This window comes from Dioscorea cayenensis, chromosome 8 (genome assembly GCF_009730915.1).
Source record: "Dioscorea cayenensis subsp. rotundata cultivar TDr96_F1 chromosome 8, TDr96_F1_v2_PseudoChromosome.rev07_lg8_w22 25.fasta, whole genome shotgun sequence".
NCBI classification, from domain to species: Eukaryota; Viridiplantae; Streptophyta; class Magnoliopsida; order Dioscoreales; family Dioscoreaceae; genus Dioscorea; species Dioscorea cayenensis.
This window is the reverse complement of record NC_052478.1, coordinates 1,688,527-1,702,450: the sequence shown is the minus strand read 5'-3', so window position 1 is coordinate 1,702,450 and position 13,924 is coordinate 1,688,527. Positions and strand designations below refer to the sequence as shown.

General features: G+C 31.2%; 3 protein-coding genes across 4 annotated transcripts; 2 read left to right on the top strand and 1 right to left on the bottom strand.

Annotated features, from left to right (window-relative positions):
* The first annotated feature begins 3,846 nt into the window (after nt 1-3,846).
* LOC120267655 (probable beta-1,3-galactosyltransferase 2) lies at nt 3,847-8,884 on the top strand. 2 transcript variants are annotated; one of them, XM_039275328.1, is made up of 11 exons: nt 3,847-4,244; nt 5,362-5,458; nt 5,706-5,770; nt 5,848-6,059; nt 6,150-6,213; nt 6,692-6,764; nt 7,374-7,494; nt 7,776-7,863; nt 7,960-8,085; nt 8,168-8,277; nt 8,371-8,884. In XM_039275328.1, exons 1-11 carry the CDS (start codon nt 4,126-4,128, stop codon nt 8,517-8,519), a joined length of 1,224 nt encoding a protein of 407 aa, XP_039131262.1. In that variant the 5' UTR covers nt 3,847-4,125; the 3' UTR covers nt 8,520-8,884. The 2 variants fall into 2 exon arrangements, with proteins under 2 accessions (XP_039131262.1, XP_039131263.1); XM_039275329.1 differs by lacking the exon at nt 3,847-4,244 and adding an exon at nt 4,340-4,784.
* A 978-nt stretch (nt 8,885-9,862) lies between these two features.
* On the top strand, nt 9,863-11,216 carry LOC120267835. Its single transcript, XM_039275513.1, has 2 exons — nt 9,863-10,010; nt 10,841-11,216. Exon 2 carries the CDS (start codon nt 10,858-10,860, stop codon nt 11,113-11,115), a length of 258 nt encoding a protein of 85 aa, XP_039131447.1. The 5' UTR covers nt 9,863-10,010; nt 10,841-10,857; the 3' UTR covers nt 11,116-11,216.
* A 129-nt stretch (nt 11,217-11,345) lies between these two features.
* LOC120267834 (autophagy-related protein 8C-like) lies at nt 11,346-13,593 on the bottom strand. Its single transcript, XM_039275512.1, has 6 exons — nt 13,479-13,593; nt 13,304-13,353; nt 12,431-12,486; nt 12,292-12,344; nt 11,687-11,805; nt 11,346-11,599 (listed from the first exon to the last, which is right to left on the bottom strand). Exons 2-6 carry the CDS (start codon nt 13,338-13,340, stop codon nt 11,505-11,507), a joined length of 360 nt encoding a protein of 119 aa, XP_039131446.1. The 5' UTR covers nt 13,341-13,353; nt 13,479-13,593; the 3' UTR covers nt 11,346-11,504.
* Between the last annotated feature and the right edge of the window lie 331 nt (nt 13,594-13,924).

Genomic DNA, 13,924 nt, shown 5'->3' with positions numbered 1-13,924 from the left:
CATATTTATTTTTTGTCATGTTACTATATTCATATTTATTTCTTCTCTTATGAGATAATAATTAGTTGTTTGTTTTGAAAAAAAAATTACTTATCTTACATTTAAGAAAGATAAAATCGTAAAAAAGCTTTTGTTTGAATTGACTTTATTTTTTATCTCAAAATGGCTTTTGAAATAAGTTAAGGATTTATGAACCAATTTTGGTTGTTTAATTTGGATTGCCTTAAAGAGAAGAGTAGTCTAAACGAAAAGGTGGAAAAACTTCTTCTTATAGTGAACGCCATGAGAGAAATATAATGGACTTTTGAGGATTTTTTAAATAAAAATATCTATTAGAAATTTTATAAATTAATTAGTTTTCAAATTAATGATGTATTTAGCAAGCTTTAATTTTTTTTATCTTTATAAAGAAAGTTGTTATTGTCATCCAAATTAACTTATCTGACCATGCATCATCATTTGAAAGAATCCATAACCCCAGTGGTTTGCAAAGTATTCAAATTTCATAATTGTTATTTCTTAAATTACATGTTAAGATTTATTTAAAAAAAAAAATGTTTGATTGCCGACTTAAACAAAAAGGTATTGAAAATTAGAGAGTTTAAAGAAGATGATTGTTACCAACCTTTTTGTTTAATGATCGAAAATTATTGTAAATAAAAAATATTGTTTTCTATAAACAAGCATTTCTAGGAATAAAAACCAAAACAATTTCCCAACTATGAAAATGAATTAACATATTCGAAGATAAACATCTTAATATACTAAAAATAAAATTAAATTAAAAAAACAAGAAGACTTTTAGATTGATGCTAAATCTAACAAAAGCTCTACTTGATTCATTCCTTAGCCGAAGGATCATGGATTGGGCGGGCCTTTCTACTTGTCTTGGGCCCTCTCTCTTTTTAAAATAAAGGCCCAACTTTGCTCTTTGTGATGCATATATTATATTATATTATATTATATATATGTATAAGAATGCATGTTGGTTTTTTTTTTATATCCTTGAGGCTTATGAAATTACAAATATACTTAAAAAAAAAGTTTCCTTTTTCCCTTTATACTCATTAAAAATGGAGATACTTATTATTAATTTTATTATCATTATAATTATAGAGATTATTTGTAATAACTCACAGTTCACTATGAGACAAATATAGAGAAAAAAACTTCACCAATATATATATATATAGAAAATTAAGTAAAATAACAATTTATGTACTTTGCTTTGAATTGTTCTTTTGCTAATAAATGTTGTTGATTGAAGTAAAATTTATTAGAAATAAGAAATAATATGGAGAAGATGTTAAAGAACAACTTCACCAACACAAATATATATATATATATATATATATATATATATATATATATATATATATATATATATATATATATATAAGTGGGGCATTTTCATATGCTTGTTTAATTAGATGGAAAGTGTACTACACCTACCAAATATGGATCATGACTAACCAACCATTATTAGAACCTCATTCACCAACAAATAGAACCAAAAAGAGAAAAGTTTCAATTCCACAAGTTACTGTTCTTTCATTAAACAACATAGAAACCAATAATCTTTGTTTTCCTTTTTTTCCCCTTTTTTTTCTTCTAAAAAGAAGACAACAAAGTACATTATGAACATTTTTCTTTGTTCCTTCTCACATGGAATTCTTGCTTTGCAAACTTAGTCTAATCCATTAAAGTAGCTCAATTTAAATTGAGTTTTTTTATATGTTTCAAGAGTACTCTATTAATGGCAATATCAATTAAGTACATGGTAACTGATATTTAATTTTTTCACTCACCATTCAAAAGTCGAGGGTGCAATAAGAGAGTTGATGAAACAATAAAAAATTATATTGTGCTTTGTTTATTTTTATCAAAAAATAAATAAAAATAAAAATTAATTTTATCATCCTCAAGTGATAAATTTAATATGCATATCATCTTTAAAATTTTTGTTTTTAAATTTCATTTATATTTAGGTACATAATTTCCATTCTTTTTTATTGCGGAGGTAGTAGATACATGATTTCAACTGGCAAATAAATAAATAAAATTTTAAATATTAATTTTAAACACAATAATTTGGTATTAGTTCCCTTCCCAATCATAAACTTGTAGATTGATAGCAAATGTTAAATGCTCAAGGTTTTATACCGAATCAAACATTAAAAAATAATTTGACAATTTTGTCCTTGCACATTTTCATAAATTGTATTAAAAGTATAGATTCCGGAGGTGTAACACTAAAATTAATAGTTCAAAATTGATGAAAATTAAATATAAACTAGAATGTTCATAATAAAGACCCAACAATAATGGTCCCACTCCAAAATTTATGGTGTGTAACTTTCAAGTATTTGGAATTAAAGTACTATCAAACACATGTATTGATATGATGAGTCACCCAATATTGATATAAGTTTACGGTCCAAAAACTCTGACTCATTGAATGAAAGTATATAAGTTGAATAATCAATTTTCTGCAGGTGTGCATGATTAACTTTGTTAAAAAATAATAATAAAGTAAAACTAGTAGGTTCATAAAACCCTAAGATGATCTGTATATATAATTTTAAGATAAAAATTGAAAATTATGACCTAAGTTTAGGCTCTAATGAAGATGAATAATGTCCTTTTTATCCCTAATTTGGGAGCATTATTACTCACCCTTTTTTCCCTCTAATAAAGCGAAGATAAGGAACCTGTGAAAAGAAGAAGAAGAAGAAACAAAAGGCTTGTGTTGGGCCTCAATGTCCATCCATGCACATGGAAATGTGCATCATGTTCCACATCCAACACACACACACATACATGATAGAGAGATAATAATAGATCAGATGGACTGAGTGGTTTCCAAGATAAGCATACAACAAACCATCACCAACACCAACAAAATCACCATATTATTATTATTATTATTATTATTATTATTATTATTATTATTATTATTATTATTTCCATAAAATATATTCAATAAACTCAAATCTTCCATCTCTGGATTGTTCATTGAGTGAAGTCAAGAGACTATGGTTAATAGTACCATTTTTCACTTTTTTAAAATATGATAAATCACAATTTATTGAGAAAAAAAATAGAATTTACATAAAAAAAAGTAATTAAAAAAATATCAAATATAAAAATAATTGAAACTATGAATAATGAAACAAAATAATAAAGAAAAAAAGTTTTTTTTAAGAAAGAATCAACTAAGAATATCATCCCAACAAAGATCAATTAAAATTGTGCTAAATTGTACTTGACAGTAGCAACTAATAGACTATGCACTTTTTCATATATTTTTTAAACATAAATAAATTATAAATAGAATTTGAACTCTCAACTTTAAAACTATCAAACAAACGATGAGAGATTGGAGAGAAATAAAATATAAACTACCGTTTATTTGTTGGTTATTTTAGAGGTGATCAATTTGACAAATAAGCAACAAGTACTCTCTATTTAAAAGTAGTCAAGAATATTTTGCGTGAAGCGGGATTCGAACTTGAGTCTTCCGGAAACAAAAATCCTATGCAAAAAAATCATGTGACAATTGACCTAGCGGTCATTGATATGATTATCAATTTTTCATAAGAAAAAACATAATAATTGATAATTATTTTATAAATTACAAATTGTTTAAGGAGAAGTAGAAGTGAAAAAAAAAATCCAAAAGGAGGCATTCCAACAGCACAAAAAACCAAAAATTATGAGACATCAAATCATAGAGAGTGAGCACATCTTCCAAGCTACACATGCACAGTTCCATTGCAAAAATGCAATGCACAAAACCAGGGGCATTTTTGTCAAAAAAAAAAAAACTTGCAGTTGTCCTACCACCATCAGCAGTCAAAATTCACAGAGCAGCACACCAAAGTTAGTTGCCACATTCAAGCAAGGCCTCTCTTCTTCCATATGCCAATGCCAAGCTGAATGAAGCTCAAGGCTCTTCCTTTCCTCCATTTCCTTTTGCCATTTTCCCTAAACTTCTCTTTTAGACTCACCAAATCATCATCAATTTGATCAGAGTGTTGTAGAAAGTTTCAAATGTGGAGGTGTTGTTTTGTTCTTCTTGTGGTGTTGTGAAGAAGAAGAAGAAGAAGAAGAAGAAGAAGAAGAATGAGTTTAAAGAACAAGGGAAGTGGTGGGGAGGTGTCTACAAGAGGAATGGTGTCAAAGAATTGGACTTTCTTACTTTGTCTTGGGAGCTTCTGTGTTGGTTTGCTGTTCACAAACAGGTCAACAATTCTGGCTGTTTTTTTTTTTCTTGATTTGGTTCTTTTTTGGAGTAAAGATTGGATTTTTAGCATCTGAGTATTGATGGAATTCTGGTGTTGGGTTTGGCTGAAAGTTGCCCCCTTTGTGGATGGAGCTCCTGTGCTGGTTTTTATTGTTTTGCTGATAGTTTCAAAATTGCGAATGTTTCTGTTGATTGGGATTGTGATTTTGGTGTAAAGATTGGCTTTTTGGCATCTTCGTTTTGCTTTTGTGTTTATTTTGATGGAATTTTTGGAATTTTGTTGGTATTGTCGGTGATGGTCTAGTTTGAAAGTTGCCCTCTTTTTTGGGGGAAATGAGTGCTGATCGGAATTGTAATTCGTGCTCTGAGTTTCTCTTCTTTGATCTCATGAAGCTGTTCAAGAATGCTTGTTGTATCTAAATCAGGCAGATGAAGTGTTTGTCGGAATGCTCACTTTGAATTGCGTTGGAGATCTAAGAGGATGTTTAGGGTTTTGCTCGTGTTGGTTTTTTGGTGGAAAATTTAGTGCTTTTTTTAGGTTTGTTAAGGCTAGATCCTCTCAATTATGGAGTCACTGTTCCATTTCCTCTTTTTGTTTCCTTTTATTTTGAGATTTCCAAATTTCTTTATCTATGAAAATGAGTTCAAAAGAACACATGCAATGTCCTGGTCCCCGAAGTATTGGATGTGGATTCCTTGCTATTCTCATGATTGTTGGTTTTTTTGTATATCTTTCTATTTCATTGGCCATGATCATCTAGTTCTCTTGTCCTATACTGAATTTAGGACAATATAGGTTCACTGCATGACAACGCCAGAATTTTTATTTTGTAAAATAATGTTATTGATTGTGTTCATTATTTAATATGGCATACCTAACAGGGTCTTGCTCACAATGCAAACAAATGACATCATTCTGCCTGTAGAAATGCAACCTTAATTGATTCTAGCGATGTCCTTTGTCGAATGTCAAAATAATGTTGACACTTCTGTCTTCATTTTAATTTGAATGCCTGTATTCTTTTAAATTGCAGTGAAGATACAATTTTGATTAAGAATATATGCTTGTAGATTTGGGAATTTTTATAACTAATTAGGACTGAAATTTGTTCCAGAATGTGGACGATGCCTGAAGCCAAGGATTTCATCAGGACTACTGGCACCGGCGAAGATAAGATAAAACTTCTTGCAGGCGATTGTAGTCCAAAAACTGTGAGTTTATTAATATTGCCTATTCTATATATTTGTTGAAACTTTTCTCCGACCAAGCATTTGGGTTGGTCACTAGTTTTGCCTTGTTGCCAAGGCAAGAGGTTTAACTTGGCATTAAGAGTATTTTGCAAATTGCTGCGTGTGATTTATTACAACAATCCATATTGGTGCTTTGTCATTTTTAGAAAATTTACCAAACTTGTGATAGTGTGCATAAATCACTTCGAATCTCTTCCATTTCTGGCAGATGAATGAAAGGCAACAGCCTAAAGACATCCTAGGGGAAGTTTCCAAGACTCATAATGCTATACAGTAAGTTTGATTAGAGTAAGCGCTTCTTAGATTAATGCTTTCAAATCTAATGGCAATTCAAACACTTTATGTTGTAGGACACTGGATAAAACAATATCAAATCTAGAAATGGAATTAGCAGCTGCAAGGGCTACACAAGAGTCAATACTGAATGGTTCTCCAATATCAGAAGACATGAAACTTACTGGATCTAGTGGAAGACGAAAATATTTCATGGTGGTTGGAGTAAATACTGCTTTCAGTAGTCGCAAACGTAGAGATTCAGTTCGCTCTACTTGGATGCCTCAAGGTTTTTGATTTTGTCTACACCTGTGGTTGTTGTGGTATTTTGCATAGTTAATCTGAACACTGATTTTCTTTTTCCCTATGTCTAATGTAGGTGAAAAAAGAAAGAAGTTGGAGGAAGAGAAAGGTGTCATCATGCGCTTTGTCATTGGTCACAGGTGTGCATCAAATAAACCCGCGCTAATCATCATGACCTTGGTTGATATTTACATTCACTTTTTTCATGCAATGTAATGATCTCACAATGCATATAACTATTCGAAAATTGTATATCTATCAATGTTCAAGTCATGTTGTTTCAAATTATTTACCTTGTTACACTACTGGCTTCGAGTATTTTTAAATTTTTAGGATGTAAGGATCATGACCAAGAATAATCTTGCATGATCTAGGTTCTGAAATTTGGAATTTGAAGTTGAATGGCCATTGAATACATCAAAGAACATAAACTATTACTGTGAACTACAGTTTAAAGATTATACACTCATACACATATATAGCCTTGCACTTATTTCTTTTAAGTATTGAAGTCTCATTATGCATATTGTAATTGGCCTACTCATGTCTGCTGATTTTCTGCTTTTGCAAATTTAATTTATTGTGAATGAATAACTCTAATTCAATTGCTTTAATCAGTGCTACATCTGGTGGAATTCTTGATAAAGCAATTGAAGCTGAGGACAGAAAACATGGCGATTTCATGAGACTGGTATGATTGTCTTCCAGATGTTCTATTCACATTTCTTCAAAAAGAAAAAAAAAAAAGTCATGCAGAACTCTGTTCACTGCGTTATTTCTTTGATGAATCTTTGTTTGTGTATGTTACATATTATGTGATGATATATATATTGCTATATGCAGACCAATTAGTTATAAGAGATATAAGCTTACGTATTCTTACGTATTCATATCCATATTTGTCAACTTAACCACTATTAGTTTGTTTAATACGACCCTTAATAAGTGCTAGTTAAACAAACTAATTATTCCAGCTTTGCTTATAGATGAAAAGCCTAGGCTTGCATATTCAGATTTATATTCACTAACTTAACTAATGTGGGACTATTAATTAGTCTATTACATTCCTATACCATATTAGATGTAAATCCAATATAATATGTGAGTTCAGCTCAACCCAAAGGCTTAAGTTAATAGGATTAGAGACCCAAGTTTACATATTCGGATCCATGTTTACCAACTTAACCAATATAGAATCTTTAGTTATCCATAATACATATAAAGTCATGAGTATCTAAATTTTTATTTTTTATGACAGTATGGAACACATTTCTCAAGATTTTGTTGGTGATACATGCAGGATCATGTTGAAGGATACCTCGAGTTGTCGGCCAAAACCAAAATATATTTTGCTACTGCTGCCTCTATGTGGGATGCAGAATTTTATGTCAAGGTTGATGATGATATACATGTGAATATAGGTAGGTAAAGAAATTCTTCCATGGCCATTTCATGCTCATGATACTTTTTTCTGTCTTCCTGGTTTGACAGTGTGGTCAAAGATTATATCTCAGTTATGCATGAGAATGATCACAAATTGAATAGTTTTCCTTCATATGAGAATCCATATGAAATTGTATAAATAGTTTTGGAGATAACAAAAGAGTGTGCATTACTTATAATGTGTCTATTCAAGAATCGTTACATAATTTAAAATGAATCGTTTCGGACATGTAAGCTGACATAGTTTGTACAATTGCAGCCACATTAGGAACTACTTTGGCTCGACACCGTTCAAAGCCTCGAGTTTACATTGGATGCATGAAGTCTGGTCCTGTATTGGCACAAAAGTAAGCTTTCTCGTGGAAATACTTTTTTATAATTTTTTTTTTCCAATCACTAGATCTTGTTCTAATGTGAACTTTTTTCCGTTGTCCCTGTAATAGAGGTGTGAGATATCATGAACCTGAGCACTGGAAATTCGGGGAAGCAGGAAACAGATATTTCCGGCATGCTACTGGTCAACTCTACGCTGTTTCAAAAGATTTGGCCACTTATATATCCTTAAACCAGTGAGTCATTTGCCTCCTATCCTTAATGTTATCCTCTGCTAATACATCAAAACATGACATCTTGAAACTTCATTATTGCAAGACACGTATTGCACAAGTATGCAAATGAAGATGTTTCACTAGGATCCTGGTTTATTGGACTGGATGTGGAACATATCGATGATCGTAGACTGTGCTGTGGCACTCCACCAGGTATGATTTTCCTTTTTCCAGACCTCCTGGTCAATGTATTTTCTTCTCAAATCATCGAAAATATAACTGATACACAAGCACCATATTCTGCAGATTGTGAGTGGAAGGCGCAAGCAGGCAACATCTGTGTTGCCTCATTCGATTGGAGCTGCAGCGGTATCTGCAGGTCTGCTGAAAGAATGAGAGAAGTTCATAACCGATGTGGAGAAGGTGAAAATGCTCTATGGAGTGCAGTCTTCTGATGAAAAAACAGAAAAACACGACACTTTCGACCTCAGGAAGTGGTCACCCACGTCGCCTCTTGTATTAATACAAACATGTACGTAGTGTAGAGTGTACGTATTTGGATGATAGATAAGTAGAATGGATTGCTTTTAGGAGAGACGGGAAGGGACCTCTTTTGTTTTACTAGAGAAGACCCGGAAATGCTCGAAAGAAGCAAGAAAAAAGCATAGTGATGTGAAGTGAGGGTTACATTCTTTAAACTACAAGGCTGGTCATTTTGTATGTTTAAACATTTTCGGTATCAGCTGCTAATAAGGCTAATTTTTATATGAAGTAAATTCTTAGCCATTCACAACCAGTATTGGCAAATCTTCAGCGGAAATCCGATGATGAGTTACAGATCAAATGTTCATCAGAAATCAACACATCTTGATTCCTCTGTTTATAATTGATTGAATGGTTGTGGATGTTATGCTTGAATGTCACAAGGATTTTTAGCTTCCATTTGAGCAGTTATTGAATTTCAGTTTGGCAATGTTTCTTGCTTCATTGGAAGTCAATTTCATGACTTTCTTGTTTTTCCTGTGTTTTTTCTCTGTTCCTTTTATCAAGCTTGTCATGTTTCTTGTTAAATTTCACCTTTTTTTTCATGCTTTAAATTTTTTGTGTTTGGTATGTAAATTCAACTTTCGGTGTTTTTTTTAATGGAATTGTCATGTGGAACTCACTTCCAATCATTTTCATAATTTAATATTTGAATGTAGAAAATGATATATTTTTAACTCAATCCATTCTTTCTTTTAATCAATGTTCAAAATTATATTAAATGAAATTAAAATACTTGTAGGACTCTTGAAAATGAGTTTTCTAGTCTTAAATTTTTTTTTTTAAAAAAAAAATTATAACTTGAAAATCAAAACATTCCACCCAGCTTTCCTTTTTTGGCTAATGAATCCCATTTTTCCCCCTTAAAATGATATTTCCTTTCATTTTCAATAACTATATATTTTATTTGTAACAATAAAAGTAAATAAATTAACTCACATATATATATATATATAGAATATCATAAATAATACAATAAGGGGTAGATTCAGAGGAATAATTTAATTGCATGAATTTAAAGCAACATTTCATGAGTGGAAACATTTCTTGGATTGCACTTAATTACCTCTAAAAAAGGTAAGATTAAATAAAGAAAATGCCAGCCCATCTCACACATTATTCTTTGCTTCATCAACTCCCATTAGTTGACAAATAATATAGTACAATTCATACCAAGTTGGAATTTGGATCTTTTTGCACCTCCCTTGTTCCATTTTTACTCATTACTCCCTCTAAAAACTCTAAATTACATAGATTGCCAGAGAAAGTGACAATCAATAAAGTAAATTTTTAGCTTTTCAAGGGCCAAAACATAAATTTTCCTATGCTTTATTATTATATAAAGAGATGAACCCCTTCCTGTTGATGTTTGTTTCACTTCTCATCTCTCAAATAGTTCTCTGGTGAGTCTCTCTCTCTCTCTTTCTCATCTTGATTTATATCATTTTATTTTATTTTTGTTTTTGTTTATGATGATTTGATGTTTGAGTTTGATTCATGATCTTGATGATAAAGATGATTCTCATGTATAATTTTTTTTTTTTTCATCTTGATCTTGATATATGATATTAATAAGGTCTTAATCTTGATATTTATTATTGGACCTTAATTCTTGTAGAGCTTCCAATGAAATTAGGCCGTCTATGATTCTATGGAATATTACTATGTGTGATCTATTGTTTTAAGTATTCGTCAGTGCTTTACAGCTTGACATCATATCATGTGAGTCTTCTTTGTGTGTTTGGTATTAATTATATATATATATAAAAAAAAATATGTGGAGAGGATAAATATAGTTGCAAATGTGATGATATATTAGTCAAAAGTGAGAAGGTATTAGTCCCTTTCACTGTTTGTTGATTGATCCTCAAGCACTTTAAAAATTGAGTTTTTGAATAAATAGAAATTTGTTTAGATAGATTATCCTATTGTTTGATTAATAGGAAAAAGGAGTTTTTTTAGATTAAGTTATTTTTAGTTTGTTTTTTAAATTCAAAATCAGTTTAATTGCATTCCAAACATGAATTTCAAAATGTTCTGAAGATGAGAAATAAAAATCTAGATAAGACCAAACACTTAGTATTTTGAGTGTTTTAGAAATTTTATTAATTACATAATAGAATATGAGTTTATTCATACAATTACTCAGTAAAAATTTTATGAAAACTTTTATTTTTCTTCAATGGGTATAAATCAATAATCACATATGAACTTTTAATTATTATTCAATCAGTGATAATATTTGCAAAAATGGGATCGGAGGCGCCGAGCTGGGCAGATCAATGGGGCTCCGGCGGGATCGGCGACAGCAGTGAACAGTACCATGAGAACAAAGAGATGAATGGAAAGAACAACAACAGCAAGATGGCAAACATGAAGGCTGCTGCTTCAGTAGGTTTAGGCAAAGCCAAGGTTGCAGCATCAGTAGGTGCAAACAAGGTCAAGTCTGGAACAAGCCTTGGCATCAAATGGGTCAAGAACCAATGCCAGAAAAAAAGCTCTAAGTAAATAAATAGACAAAAATAAATCATTTGTTCCCTGTTGATGTGATTAGCTGAACTTTGTATTTTGCAGACCTATGAATTTGTAATGATCTTTTTTTCAGCATTCATAGAATTCAAACCAAAGCTGAGATTTAGTTTAACTGAAAACAAAAAAAACTCTCTTTTAGAGCCATTCAAAGGCTGGAAATAAAAGAAGATATTCATTGACTGAATAAAACCAGTTGATGATAATAGTAAAGACAACTATAATTCTAATTCACTGATGTCATTAAAACTAAATAAATGTCACTAATGCAAGAGAGACATGAGAATAGACATTTTTTTGTTTTTGTTTTTTTATTTTTTGGTAAGCTATTTACACAGGGGCTTCCTTCATTTTGTTGTTTATTGGCTTCAGAATGAACCAAATGTGTTCTCCCCACTGTAGGTCATATAGAGAAAACCATCTTCATCTTTGTTCTCCTCATAGATTGCAGACATCAGAGCAGCTGTCATTGACAAGAAATTGTAAGCGAGTAGAAAGCGAAAATTCCTTTTTGAGTAGCACGTTGAAATCGACAGTAAAACAGCCTAACCTGTTTGTGGGAGAGTGTCCTTCACAAAAATGAAGATGGCCTTCTCAGCACTGAGTTTAATCCTCTTGCGAACAACATAAACAAATTGTCCAACGGAAAGATCAGCAGGAACCAGGTACCTGTATCACCAATGTAGAAATATTCAACAATGTTGCATGAAATCAATAATTTGGTTACAACCATACAAGAAGCTATACAAATCAGATTTATCAATTATCATTCTATATTGACCAGATAGACTCACTACTGCAAACTCACAGAGTAGCAAATATTACAATAGATCACCAAAGAACACTGCCCTTTCTATTACAAGGGCATCCTTCTGGAAATAAACTTGTTATCCATATCAGATCATGCTCACGTCTTAAAGAACTATGTCATTTCCATTTATCAACAAGATATATACACCTAATAACTCATCACAACCTTCTCATGGCAAACCACACTATTAGCATAATCTAAACAATAGTAGCAACATCATCATGAAAGAGCCATAGTCAAGTCTGAAGTTTATTAGTAAAAGAAAGCAATTAACAAATCGCATTAAGTTAACATCATTAGTTTAACATGCAAGAGATATTCAAGGGTAGAAGTAAACAACTTACTTTTTCTTGTCAATATCAGGAATATCACTCTTTTCAGCCTTCTCAACAATCACCTGAAATGCACAAAAGTAATAAGACAAGAAAACCAACAATGTGTAACACCTAAGGCTTAAAAAAAAATAATTAAAAAGGGCATTACAGGAATTCTGTCAGGATATTTCTCTCTGATACGAGAAGCTTCAGCCTGTCTCCTCTCTGGAATGCAGAACACAAATATCAGATCAAAAAAATTCACCAGGATAATCAGATTTTAAGATTAGTTGCCAGAATGAAAAACAGATTTTAAAGGTGTCACAGTGGATTATAAGGTATAGGCTCAAATCAAACAGTCATCTCAACCTTCAGTATCTTTTAAGTTTAGACCAATATCCTCCAGTAGGTAAACCTAATTAATTAATTAACTAGATCTAATAGATGTAATCAGATCTATAAGATGTAACCAGATAATCCAACCAAATTAATAATTCTAAAACTTCAAAACAAATAAAATATAAACAATCGTATTTAAGATTAACATAGTAAGCATGAAAACCTAATCAGGATCCACTGTTCCACTAATTTTTTTGTCCTACAGTCGAGGGTTAAACCATGAAAATATTCAATTCATTGCAACTAGTTTCTCATCATGTACAATAATGAATAATCTACAATAAATCTGGTTCTCATCAGAAGTTGTGAGTATGTTGAAGTGATATGTTGCCAAATCCATAGAAAACCTCAGAGGCATAAAAGAATACAACCAAACACTTATATTGCACGAGTTATCACTGAAATTAGGTCTTTTTTTTTACTTGATTCTATCCGATCATACCCAAACTATTCAATTGTTCTTCCATAGAGTCTAAAGGGAACAATATGCAAATCAAATCAGCAACCATAAACGATAAAAACAAAAACACATCAAGATCTACACATAGATCCATTTCAACCACGATTCAAAACATGAAAAGATAACAAAGCCCTAAATCTCCACACAAATTAGAGCAGAAGGAAAAAAGAAAAGATCACAAACCAAGGGGATGCTCCAACTTGAACGAGTTCTTTGCCATCACGTCTTCTCTCCTGCAATCCCCAAAACCAAACATCAGATCAGCCAATTCCAAACCCAAAGAACCAATAAATCGGAAAAAAATTGAACAATTACCGAAAATTAAACCTACAAATCATCAACAATGAAAGAAACGCACCGATTTCAACAACAAAAGCCTAAATTGGGATCGAATCGATCGATGAAACAACCGATCGAAAGACGGCGACGATGGAAAAGTGGGATCTTTCCTCACAATTCGGGGATGAATTTGGGGTTTTAAATAAAGGCATGGTTAAAAAGGATCGTTATCGGATCCGGGTTGAAATTTGGATCCGTATCCGTTTGAAATATCATTATCCATGATTTTTTTTAAATTAAAATCTATATTTATCTATAAATCCCTCTTGTTTCTCAAAATTACTATTTTTTTAAAATAATTTGTTGTTTTCTCGATATTTATTCTGTTAAAATAATTTTGAAATTTAAAAATTCGTCCTTTATCATGAATTAAGATATTTATTATTACTTTTTATTTCTTATTCAAATTTAAAACAGTGTTTAAATATATTAATAATTTTTAAATAAAAGTGGTACGTTCAAAAT

What these genes read in the sequence shown, in the direction of transcription:
- LOC120267655 (XM_039275328.1), top strand. Translation starts at nt 4,126, where the DNA reads ATGAGTTTAAAGAACAAGGGAAGTGGTGGGGAGGTGTCTACAAGAGGA. An exon ending in CGCTTTGTCATTGGTCACAG is followed by an intron (nt 6,214 to 6,691) that starts GTGTGCATCAAA and finishes TGCTTTAATCAG; the next exon opens with TGCTACATCTGGTGGAATTC. An exon ending in ACTTATATATCCTTAAACCA is followed by an intron (nt 8,086 to 8,167) that starts GTGAGTCATTTG and finishes CATTATTGCAAG; the next exon opens with ACACGTATTGCACAAGTATG.
- LOC120267835 (XM_039275513.1), top strand. Translation starts at nt 10,858, where the DNA reads ATGGGATCGGAGGCGCCGAGCTGGGCAGATCAATGGGGCTCCGGCGGG.
- LOC120267834 (XM_039275512.1), bottom strand. Translation starts at nt 13,340, where the DNA reads ATGGCAAAGAACTCGTTCAAGTTGGAGCATCCCCTTG. An exon ending in CAAGTTGGAGCATCCCCTTG is followed by an intron (nt 12,487 to 13,303) that starts GTTTGTGATCTT and finishes TCTGCATTCCAG; the next exon opens with AGAGGAGACAGGCTGAAGCT. An exon ending in GGACACTCTCCCACAAACAG is followed by an intron (nt 11,600 to 11,686) that starts GTTAGGCTGTTT and finishes TGTCAATGACAG; the next exon opens with CTGCTCTGATGTCTGCAATC.